We start from the raw sequence: 13022 nt of genomic DNA on the forward strand, positions 1-13022 counted from the left end.
TTGAAATTTTTCTTAAGTTCATATATTTAATCAAAGCATAAGTCAATTTTATTAAAAATTTACAGACATCATTTTGAAAAATGTAAAATGTAAAAAAAAAATTTTTTTTAAATTTTTGAAAAAATAAATTTAACTTAATTTTTAAACTTTCGATTTTTTTTTTCGACACTGTTTCCAATAAATATTTAAAATAAGGATACTGTGATGGTGAACTACAAGAGCAAGTACGTGCGACCCAGTCGTGCATTTTATTTTTGTACATACTCCTTAAGAGAAAAATTGAAAATTTTAATGAATTGAAGTTTATCATGAAAGTTTCTAATGATAAAATAAACTCTAATTTTCTTTTCAATTTCTAACTCAATTCTCGAATTTGCATGTAAAAGTAGTAAATAAGTATCAGACGCTCACCGATTTACTAACATATCAGTTTATCTTACTTTTAAGCTTTTAATAGAAAAATATTTTAAAATTATGTTAAAAAGAAAAAAAATCGAAAAGGTTCAAGAAAAAACTAATGTCACTAGTCTAATGATTTGCTTCTTTTTGAACAGTTTAATTTATAACAAAATAATACCGCCAAAAGCAAAATTAAAAAAAAAAAAAATGATTAATAGTACACAAATGTTTGGATAAAGACTTGAAATTATCTCTCAATGTCTCAATCTTGATTTTCCATTTAAAATTTTCCAAAACGTTACAAAATTAAGACAAAGATTTATAGATTTTTCTGAACTCAGAAAAAAAAAATATACAACCGCGATCATATTATTATCATTCCTATGTCCTTCGAAAAAATAAAAACAAAATAAAAACACAAATCCAAATCCATGCCAAAGACAAAAATCAAATGCGAATCACGTAAGAATAATATATCACTTTCAATGTACCGTTTATGGTGTATCTTCATAAAAAACGCTATATCGTTTTTTTTTCCTTTTGGTTGAATTTCCATTTTTTCCTTGGTTACCATCATACTTCCCGCAAAGTTAAACATCGTAGCCTTAAGGGAAGGACGAATATGAGGTGTGCTAAAAATTTATATTCCACAAATGTACCTCAAAGACTTCTGTTTAGGCTCTCGTTTGTCACCAAAAGTACCTATATTCCTACCTTTGAAAACATAGAAACAGAAATATACAAACCAATCGTGAAAAAGGATATCTCTAGTCCTTTTGCTAACAGCACAAACCTATTACTCTCTATAACCTCTATTCTATACCAACATAATCTAATTGATATTCTGAGGCGTATTTCTTTGGCGGAAGTCAGTCACATTGCCATCTTTTTTTTTTCATGTTGTTGTTATTCTTTTTTCTCTGACTGCCTACCACCATTTTACTGCCACAATCGCGTGCTATGCATAATATCAAAATGATTAAGTTATTCAAGACATTTGCAAAACGAACGCGTGGCTCGGAAATTGCGAACTGCATTAAATTGAAACGCTATTGAATGAAAGAGGAACCGAACGAAGGATACTAATAAATACACCCTCTTCCCTCGTGATTCTTATTCCATTACCCTTGTTGTTGGGTCTGACTTCCGGTAGATATAGTAAGAAATGGTGGGTAGAGAAAATGGATTGAAAAAGTAAAAGCCAGGCCCACTTGAATGTTGAGATAGTAATGGAAAATGGAATACATTTCATCAAAATGCACTTTCTAATGTAATCTTGGTTGTCAAGCCGGGAGATAAAAAAAAACAGCAGATACCCAGTTGAAGGAGGTTGGTAGGGTGCAGAAAGGCGCATGTAAGCCAACAAGCAAAGGCAACCAAGCATTCATATCTTTTAGATAGATTGAATTTCCCATATACCCAAATACCGCAAGGCTTTTAGACATTTTTTTTTTTCGTTGGTTTGTTTTTTTTTTGTTTTTATTCCTTTTTGCATTAGGATTCTGATTTTTTTTTTTTTTTGTAGATTTTTTGTTTAAATAGGAAAAAGTCTCTGAAAATCCTTTTAGTCAACCGTGAAGTGCATCGTGTTTGAATGAAGAAAAAGGGGAAGTCTATCATTCCGTTTCCAACTAAAACAAGAGTAAAGGAGCAAATTGAAAAAAAAAATATATATATATATAAAATAGGACACCGAGAGGGGATTTTTTTTTTTTTTTTTTGGTTTTCTCGTTTCCGTTGGTAGATTTTGGTTTTTTTTCACTTCATGGTGATGAATTCAGTGCTTTTATAATTTAATGTGTTTCCATATGGTTTAGTGTTTTTTTTTTTTATTTTTTAATCATTTTGTCATGAAATTTTATTTATCTCAACAAAGTTTTGATAGAAAATTTATATATTTTTCTATGGTGGGAAAAAATGCTACCTTTCATTTGTCACATTTAAATATCAAGGTTTTTCAGTTTTCAGTTGCAAGAGTATTTTTTCTGACAATGAAGAAAATGGGAAATATGTTGGTGTGGATGCATAATTATGACAATATAAAGTCCATTGAAATCCGGTAGGTGCGATGGACTCTGACCCCAGAGGTCTGGGTTCGAATCCTGACCTCCACCATTTAAAACATAACTATAATTTTGAAAAATGTAGGTCGTTGTATTCTTTCATTCTTTTGAATTAATTACTAGCACACCTTTCGGTACCAGCGTTACTCTCATGTAACATATATTTAAAAATTAGTAAAAAATATTCCATTAAACAAATTTTTAGGTTTCGATGGCTTAATTGAAAGATAATAATGCCTAGTTACTGGATTAGTACAAAAAGTTATGCAAATATCATACTTTTAATTTTTTTTATCGAAAAAGGGACTGAAATCAACATTTTTTTTTCATAATTTTGAAAAAAAGATATAAATAAAATGCACGACTGGGTCGCACGAACTTGCTCTTAGAGTTCAAGTTGCTTAAGTTTTTAAGACTTTTTATATAGAAACTTGGGAAATGTAGGTATATAAAAAAAAAAAAAAAAACAAATAAAATTCATTTTTCAAAAAAATAAAACAATATCTGAAATCATATGGCCCCCCAAAACAAGAACGCAGTTTTATTTGATATATTAAGGTTCATTTTTAGAAAAAAATTTCAAAATCGTTAAAGCCGTTTTTTAAAAAACTAATTTTTTATAAATAATTTTTTGAAAAAAAAGTTTTAAAATAAAATTGGTATGCCATTTTGTAGAAATCACTAATCGACATCTTAAAACAACATTTCAAAAAAAATCATTGTCCCGTTTTCGAAAATTTGATTATTTTTTTCAAAATTTTATTTTTGGCTTATATTTAGTATATAAATGCTTTTGTATAAAAAATTTCGTTGAAATACAATAAGTAGTTTTGCAGAAAATCCGATTTGAAAAAAGCGGTCCTATGGCAGGTACCGTTAATAATGATTTTCAACAAAAAAATTTTTTCTTCAAAAGATAGATCTTGTTTAAAAACTAACATTTGAATTTTTTAACAAAATCGTTGGAGCCGTTTTCGTGAAATTAAACTTTTCCGAAATTTTTGTATGACAGGTACCGTTATTTTTGGACCAAAAAAATTAATTCCAAAAACCCCTCTGGAGAGCCCCCAAAAAATGCTACATACCAAGTTTGAAGTCAATCGGTCCATCGGTTCAGGCTGTAGCTCCTTATACAGACAGACTGACAGACAGACGGACAGACGAACAGACGGACTTCCGGGACCCACTTTTTTGGCATTGTCTACCATCGTAATGTCATGTTATCTCAACTTTTTTTTTTTGTACGAATGCATAACTTGATATATAGTACCTATATCGCAAGTAAAAATGTTAATCCAGAAAGTGTTTTGTGTTGTGTTGGCTTAGAAGAAGTAGCATACATTATTGTTCTATAAAAAATAATTTACTTACATGTAACATAAGAATAACACATTAGTTTTGCTATTTATTATTTTGGAACATAACTTCTTGCTATTCATATTTCTTAGTTGTGATGTTTTTGACACGATAATACTGAAAAAAACATTTTTTAATATTAATTTTTATAGCTTGGGTTCGAAAGGGTTAAAGCATCTATTCAGAAAAGCCTAATTACCGCTAATATGTGCAGAAGAGTGACCGCAACTCCCATAGACAAAATTTTTTGTCGAATTTTTTTCGGGGGAACCCCATAAAATGTTCCGCTTTTGCAGATTTTTAGATAGCCAAAATTTCAGCTCGATTGGATAAGTCTAAATGGTGCCGGCACTCGCTCAAAGTATCAAAAATCTATGTTTTTTCACTGTTTTTCGCAGATAATTAGCTCTAGCTTCATTTTAAATCGAGTTTGCTCTTCAGCTCTTTTTGAGGTAAATACTGAAAATTTAAATTAATGACAATATTTTGTTTTTTTAGTAAAACTAAACAAATTTAGCATCTGAGTTATGTGTAACAACACTAGCTTTAATTTAATATATAAAAAGTGAAAATAACCCCCTCTGTTTGAAAGCTAGAGCTAATTTACCCCGACCAAATTTCGAAAATCGATTTCTTGCGGTCACTCTAATGCGCAGATCAACCTTTGGGTAGATCGAAATAGGATTTCCTTCACGACTACCAAACTGAATTTGACAGAAACTATCAAGCATTTTGACTTATTTACTTCAAATGTAGTCATTATTTGCATGAAGTTAGTTTCAAAGGCTATCCAAAGTCCAAAAATAAAAGCTAAACAATCTGAGAAAAGAAGACTCACCAGATGGCAGAGCAGAGGAAAAACTCACCAAAAGCTCTTGATGCAAAATCAATCAAACTTATTACCTGATTCAGTACCAAAACCAGAAGTATCGAAATATTAAGTGCGATGTAGAGCAAGCATGCTGAGATCTCACAAAAATGGCGCCCAACGTGGGGAAGAATAAATTTCCAGGGGCATCAATGGACCAAAACAAAGCATTTCAGTAGTTTTTCAGCTGCGAAAGGCATAAGTTGACAAAAAAAACAACACCAAAGAATTCTAAACGTTCTAAATTGTCATAGTTGAGGATCCCGCATAGGACACCTCATCGCTATACCAGTTGAGAGTTATATTTTCCTAAAGGTGGTGTCTAAAGAAGCAGTTTGCGCATGAGTTGCCAAGCGATATCCTGTCAAGACATAAAGTTGCATTTTTTCGACAGCGCTACCCTGCTTATATGGTAAGTCTTAGAAGTGTACAAAAAAACTATCATGTCAGAAAAAATTCAATTTAAAAATTTGAATATTCAGAATTTAAAAAAATCGAAATGAACTGAGGTGAATTTAGAAAAAGTTCAAAAAAGCTTTCTAATTAACAAAAAGTGGTAGAAAAAAATTGATACAAGAATCGATAGATATTGGGTAATATATGTATAGAAGTCAAACATACAAACAAAAAAATTAAAAATATATGCAACTCGAGATTATGGACGTTTAAAAGTCAAAACCGTGAAATTTGACGTTTGAGAAATAATTCACCAAAATCAACACGTTGAAAAAGAAAATTCTTAAGTATTAAGTTACAAATAAATACCATAACCGCTTTAAATATAAACGGAAAAGATCTATCACCGAGATATCAACACAAACATAAGTAAAACACAAAGTTTTATCTTTTGTCGAACTTATACCTTCGAAGATAACCCTTTTCTCTAAAGTCCATAAATGTTTTTAATTGCTCTAGAATTTTTTTAAATAAAAGCTCATTGTCTTTTACATGTTTCAATAAGTCTCCTCAGGCCCAAATATAAACTACCTAAACGAATTCAAATTTAAATTATTAAAGTGAAAACCAGACAGATGTGAAAAACGTGTAACATTTCCATTCTTAACCCCGAATCTCACTCATCCCATTATAAACCCTAACAAAAAACTACAATTCCAAAAAAAAGGCATTACCCAATTAGAGTAATACAATTTCCGTTAGAACTAAAAAAAAAAAAAACAAAAAGAGAAAATCCATGGAAATTAAAAACTTTTCCAGGTGTTTGCCTCCTTTCGAAAAAAAAAAAACCTAATTAAGAGTAATTCTCCACCAGCGAAGGAGGTATACGAAGCCACTTATAACAAGGCAAAGTTGGCATTAACTTTTTTGTTTTTTTTTTTTTTTGTGTCTTCTTTCCTTTTAATTCGAAAATTACCATCTTTTTTCCTTCTTACTCGTTTTCATCATAAAAATTAGTGAAGACCTTTTTTTTCTGTTGGTAGTTCATAGAAACGTCTTCAATTGCATTTACTCGATTTGAAACTTTAAGGCCACATGAACAAATCCCATTTAGCCTATTTTTTTTCTGTTTTTTTTTTTTTATATTATTTTTACTGTTAAACAAAATGAACACAAAAAAAAAAACAAAAAACAAAAAAAATTATCATAAATTTTGTGACATTGCGACTTGGAAAAGCATCCATCAACTTCAGGCACATTCGCGCATTACACAATTGTCACCATCAATCAACCCGCACAATGTCGGCCAGAACAAAAAAGAAATTGATTATATTACCAGTAAATCCCTCGGGGACCTTTTAAGAAGGACGTATGTATACGAGTCGAGTATAAAGGTACCTCCTGGCTGGTAGCTGTTCTACTTTACGGAAGCACAAAAAAGTCCTAGAAAAAAGGGGTTAAGGAAAAAAAAAAGAAAATAACCATTTACATTCGTTTTTTTTTTTTTTCTTTCTCTCATCGCGCATCGCCATCGGTCGTCGTTGTCGTCACGGTGCTGGCGTTGGTCGTTTCGCTGCTACTTCCCACACAACCAACTCCAACGGCTTCGTGTTCTTTATCGTCCTTTTGCCGATCAGGCTGCGCTTTAATTTAATCAGATTTAATGTTGATGAATACACTTTTTCTTTGTGTTCATTTGTGTTCTGCCCGGGAAATGAGCAGCCAAGTAAAATAAGTCGCTGTGTATAGATTCACGTTGGGCGCCATTTTTACTTCGACCATATCGCACACTTTGCTTTGTTGTTGTTGTTGCATTTCGCGCTCCAGGGACAATAATTAATCAAGATGGCTTTGCAAAAAAAAAAAACCATCAAACTGCAGGTTAATTGATGCTGATGAATAAAAAGTGTGAGTGTGTGCAAGTGTGTGGGGGAGAGAGAGCGTCAAATCAAATCAAATTAATGCGCTTCATTAATTTTCACTTGCATCCAAAGCCACCATAACCGCCACCGTCTCTGTTTTTGCAACCGTTGCAAATGATACCAGGTAGTGGTGGCGCTGGTGGTGTAAGAGAGAATTCCAGGAGTATCTTTCTAAGCTAGTGTGCACTATAAAGTTCACATTATGCAGACGTGCTACTCCAGGGAGTATCATCTTACATCCGGGAAATTAATGCAAAGAACACGCCAAAGACTTCCCTCGTGTCGATGAGAGAGAGCTTGAAAAAAGAGCTGAACTTAGAAAATGCGCTCGGGTATATGGAATGTCAGGAAAATTCGGTGTTTGGTTTTCGATAAGATTAGATGAGTGGGGTTGGGTTGGGTAGTCGAAGCACTTCTTTTACGTTCCGTGATTGAACTGTTGATTAGGGTGGTCCAATTTTTTGGTTTTTACATTTCCTTTGTTCCCCACACAAAAATTGGTTGCATATGTGTTTTGTATTACACACGTGAAATTTCAGCTTTTTAGGTGAAGTGTAAGTGGGCGCTCAACAGGCTCAAAGTTTTTTCTCAGATGCTGTTATAGCTGGGTCCGCATGCCTAGTAATTAACTCTTTCTTTGATTTATCAATTGAATTAAGTTATAATGTCGTAAAGTTTTTCATGATATGTTTTTTCTTTCATAAAAAAACAATAGTTAAGTAATATTTTCACAGATAATTTTTGTTCATTTAAATTCGTCTGTAAGTATTTTTTGCTTAAAGTTAACAAAACAGAATTAATCAATGAAATACGAGCTAGTGACTCAAAACCAAAGAAACATGAAAATCATTTACTTGGTTGTCGGGAACATGCGTGCTTATCATGTTTAAGCCAAATTCCAACCCCAAGCCAAGTCCTAATACGATATATTCAGATATTAAGGGTAAGGTAAGGGTAACAAAGTCTAATATTTCAAAGCTGATGAGCGCCCTCTTCCTTTTACTTTTGAGGGCTAAAACTTTCAGCATTTGTTGGTATTGATGTCAGTAGCAAAATAATGGGTGGGGAAGTAATGAATTATATGGTTTATTTTTTTGCCTTATAACGTGGACCACACTACTGTTGATGATGGCAGATATTTATTGTTATATATTAGACTCGCCGAGTATGCTCGTATATCGATTAAAATTGAATTATGCACGATATCGTGCTTACAAGAGAGTGACGGCTTCAGCCCCCATATAACTTTAACTCGCTTGCCTGAGTGATGAGAGCTCACGAATAAAATTGATTGGTGCACTTGAAGTAATTATATGCTTGAAGTGCAAAATCATGAAAAATTCTGTGATGGAATAAAAAAAAAAAAGAAAAGAAAATGGGTTAATGGAAGTGGTAATATATAAAAATTGCTCAAGTGTATAAAAAAATGGAGGCCAAAAAGGTTATAGAGAATTTGAAAACTCATTTTGATATAAGTATTAATTTTTGAGAAGAAGTTTTAGTACATTAGCAATGCAAATTTTTTTGCATTGAAAAGATTGGGTGTTTTTCGATCAATCGTTGAATTTTAATTTTTCATATACGGAAATCTTTCGTCTAGGGAAGTTGAGGTTTGTCGAAAGGGAGCGGCAGCGGGTCATAATTCTGCTTGTCAAAATTCTGTACGACAAAATTCTGTGGGGTCAAAATACTGTAATACCATAATTCTGTACGTCATTATACTGTAAACACAAAATTCTGTACGTCAAAATACTGTATGAACAAAATACTGACATGCAAAATTCTGTTTTGTAAAATTCTGTACATCAAAATTCTGTAAATCAAAATTCTGTAAAAAAACTTTTGTTCCTACAGCATTTTGCACATACAGAATTTTGACATAGGTACAGTATTTTGAATACAGAATTTAGCAACATACAGAATTTCGACCCCAACCCATGTCGGAATATTTTCTACATTTTTCTATGCACATAGCAAAAAATTGTCTGGGGAAATGACTGGTAATTTTTTTCACTGGAGGCAGTGGCGTATCCAGAAAAAAATTTTTAGGGGGCTGCAAAATTTTTCAAAAATTTTTTAGAGGGTAAATTTACCTACACGTAAAGTTTGTCTGTCTTTTTTATTCATCTTTGATCGAGAGTGAAGCGCTCTGCTGCGGTACTAAAACTAGTATAGTAGCATTGTACTGTTCTCGACAGCTTCGTACCTACTTCTGTGCTGAATTCAAAAATTTTTAGAGATTTATTCCTATTACATCTAGTTTTTCAGCTATAAACTTCACTATTTTCGATATAAACACCCATGTTCCGCAATTCGACCACAAGTGAATTCAAATCACTTTTCATTTTCACGGTGAAATGAAATATCATATTCTTCATTTCGATCGATTTCGAAAATTTCGAAATTGCTTCGAACTGTAAAAACTGAAAGATCATACATTTTTATTTTATTTCTAAAGTGAAATTACTGCTGCTTTGAACATGGATGCAATTTTATTGGCAATTTTAATGGAAAAAAAGCAAAATTAAAAAAAAAAAAAGAAGACACATTTTGCGAGACAAATCAAATATGTAAGTGAAATGCAGAGCATGGGCGATATAATTGCAAATTTTAAAAGAAAAATGAATTAGGTTAAGTTAGATTCATTGAAAAAGGTACAAATTGAATAAAGTCCGATCAGAAAATCTAAATGAAATGAAAATCTAATTTTAATTTCGGCAACTGAATGCGCAAAAAGTGAAATGCTGAACGTAAAAGTTTCAAAAACTTGTTTTCAATGAAATTCTTTTTGATGTTTAATCCGAAGTATATATTTTTCGTAATGTGCTGATTTTTTAATACAATGATCTTGAAGGCTTGGGGGGGGGGCTTGAGCCCCCTGAGCCCCCCCCCCCTCAATACGCCACTGGCTAAATGGTGAAGGCATTCAAAAACGAAGTTAAGAGCTCTGAGTACGTACAACTAAGCCCGTAAAGTCTTAAAGCGAAACTAGAGGTATAGAAGCAACCGAAGGAGGCTTGCAATCTGAAAATTGCGGAAACTTTGGAGGAGTTTCTGAGATAGCCGCATTATTTCTGATGAACTTATGAAAAAAATGAAGAACTCACAAATTATACAGCAATCGACTAGATTTCTTTTTACAAAATCAAACATAGTTTTCGTAATATAGTGGAATAACTAAAGCTCAAAAATTGGCAATATTAGGGAACCCGGCCGAACAGCTTAGATTTTGATGATCTTTTTTTTCAAACGTTGGTAATTAAAAATACTTTAAAGTCTATAGATTAAAAATTGCCGGTGTTGCCGTTTTGATTTTTTAAATTTAATTGAAGAGTTTTGTGAACAAAAACAAATTTTTTTCAAAAATTTTTCTTAAATTTCATAAATTAATTGATGCCAAAAGATTGTCTAGGAAATTCAAGGAAAAAAAATATATGTGAGTGAGGGACAATCTTCCATAGTTCAAGCGATAGATGCAATTTTCTTATTAATTGACTTCAAACACAAAAAAAAATATTTGAACACAACGGCAACACCTACAACATTCAAATATACATTTTTTAAAAGCTAGAAGCTTAGTCATATATTTGAATTAAAATTAAGTTAATTGAATGAACGGCTTTTGAAAGAATGGTAATTGAACTCAGATTTTTGAAAAAAAAAAAAATTATTGAAAAAATTTTAACATGTCGTTTTTTAAACTTAGTCGTAATATAAAGTGCATTTATTTTCAAATTTTTCTGGCCGCATTTATTATGATTTCAAATTATAAAAGGAAATGTCAATATGTATTACGGTTTATGAAAAAAATTAAAAAGTATTTCATTTTCGAAGAACTTTTTTTAATAAAAGTTTTGAAAAAAAATGTAACTTATTTTTTTTTTAAAGTTCAACATCTAAACATAAAATTATTTTTTATTCATTTAATAACCCTTACTGTTGAATGTTAAATAGCAAAAATTTAAAGTTCCTATTACCACAGTCTTTGAGAAACTTAATTATTTCAATGCAAAAATTCAGTTTTAATAAAAAGAAACCATTGAAATTGAAGTAATTTTTCATTTTTTTTTCAAAAGTGTGATATATTTTACCTTTTTTGCTTCGAAATTCAACTGATAATATTTATGACCAAAAATTTTTTTAAATAAATTCATATTTTATCAGAAAAAGTTTGGAAAAAAGTCATTTTAAATTTTTCTAATACCTAACATTTTTTTTTATTCTGGGTTTGAGGATCATTTTTTCAAAAAGTCTTGATTAAATTTAGTGAATTTAAATTTAAGAGATAAAAATGAGCTTCTGGCTTTTTAAAAATGTATTTTAAAATATTGTAGGTGTTGCCGTTGTTTTCAAAATATTTTTTTTTTGTGTTTGAGGTCAGAATGTTAGAAAATTGCATTTATCGCTTAAACGATGGAAGATTGTCCCTTGAATGAATGTGTTGTGGGGGAAAGTTGCACTGCGACCTTAAAGGTCTATTGTGCCCCCAAATTTGGCTGCAATTAACTACTTACAGTACAGTCTCCAGTTTGATACTTTTTAGGTATTTGATTAACTGGAGTATTTCTATCGACGGTAGATCTTTATTTGTTACCTGGTGCTGGCCCAGGTATCTGTGTCGATTGTGCATTAGTGCTTCACAGTTGCCCAGTATGTGTTCTGGTGTCATTATTCATTATTGTTGCAGAATCTACAGGTGGCACTGTCTGCCAGGCCAATGTTGTTGAGGTGTTTTCTCAGCTTGCAGTGGCCTGTAAGGATCCCTGTTATTATTCTCTGGTTGTTTCTACTCAGGTTAATGCAGGTTTTAAATCTTTTTTGGTTGTAATTCCCAAGTAGTGATTTCGCCTGTCTGAGTTTAGGAGTCTCTTTCCAAATTTTAGTTCGTTTGGCCTCCTCATCGGTTTTTATCATTTGTTTGATCGTGCTGTCTTCAATTCCGCAATATGGTTCTGGGCCCATAAGAGGTGCGGTTGCACCTGCTTTTGCTAAGGAGTCTGCTACTTCGTTCCCTTGTACTCCAACATGTCCGGGAACCCAGTACAGTGTTATTTTATTTGCCTTGCCAAGCTCGTTCAGCTTCTTCACACATTCCCATACGAGTTTGGAGTTGATGGCGTATGAGTTTATAGCTTTAAGTGCGGCCTGGCTATCAGACATGATGGCAATGTTTTGGTTTTTGTATTTTCTTTCGAGATTATGTTCTGCGCATTTATCTATAGCGTTGATTTCCGCTTGAAAAATGCTAGGAAACTGTCCCATTGGAATGGAAATTTTGGTTCTAGGCCCAAATATTCCTGCTCCAGTTCCATCAGCTGTTCTCGATCCATCAGTGTACCACTTGATGGCGTTTGCATTGAAAGTGTAGTTCGTGGATTCACTTACCCACTTTGCCTTGCTACTAAACTGTGTTTGAAAGTTTTTCTCAAAATTGTATTTCTTGATCATGCAATCTCTTGGGATGTCAAGGAGGTTTTTAACTGTGGTGTTCGATATTGAGTCGCTTTCTTTGAGACCAATACTCTTGCCCGTACCAGTTCCCTCTTTTGCAAATCTCAAGATTGTTCCGTTAGCAGTACTACTTATTACTTCATGGAGTGGTGTTAAGTGGAGGATGACTTCCATTGCTGCTGTAGGGCAAGTTCTCATTGAGCCAGCAATGCATAAGCAGGCCAATCTTTGAACTTTGTTTAGTGTCTTTTTAGATTGTCCCTTACTGCCTTTTATATATTTTCCTTAAATTACCTAGAGAATCTTTTGCTATCATTTGTTTTATGAAATTTAAGCAAAAAAAATGGTTTTGTTAAAAAAAAAAAATAATTTTAATTTTAAAAAAACAATACGGCAACACCGGCAATTTTTAATCTATAGACCTTAAAGTATTTTTAATTACCTACGTTTGAAAAAAAAATCGTCAAAATCAGAGCTGTTCGGCCGGGTTCCCTAATAATTTGCTTTAGTTACTCTACTAATACCAAAAATACAAAAATACGTCTGAACAACCCTCGGACCATGAAG

At 32.2% G+C, this 13022-nt stretch overlaps 1 protein-coding gene across 1 annotated transcript; it reads right to left on the reverse strand.

Moving 5' to 3' along the window:
* Positions 1 to 11694: 11694 nt before the first annotated feature.
* On the reverse strand, positions 11695 to 12653 carry LOC129912486 (uncharacterized). The gene is made up of 2 exons (XM_055990748.1): positions 11853 to 12653; positions 11695 to 11790 (listed from the first exon to the last, which is right to left on the reverse strand). Exons 1-2 carry the CDS (start codon positions 12651 to 12653, stop codon positions 11695 to 11697), a joined length of 897 nt encoding a protein of 298 aa, XP_055846723.1.
* Positions 12654 to 13022: the final 369 nt, after the last annotated feature.

Source organism: Episyrphus balteatus, chromosome 1 (genome assembly GCF_945859705.1).
Source record: "Episyrphus balteatus chromosome 1, idEpiBalt1.1, whole genome shotgun sequence".
Lineage (NCBI taxonomy): Eukaryota > Metazoa > Arthropoda > Insecta > Diptera > Syrphidae > Episyrphus > Episyrphus balteatus.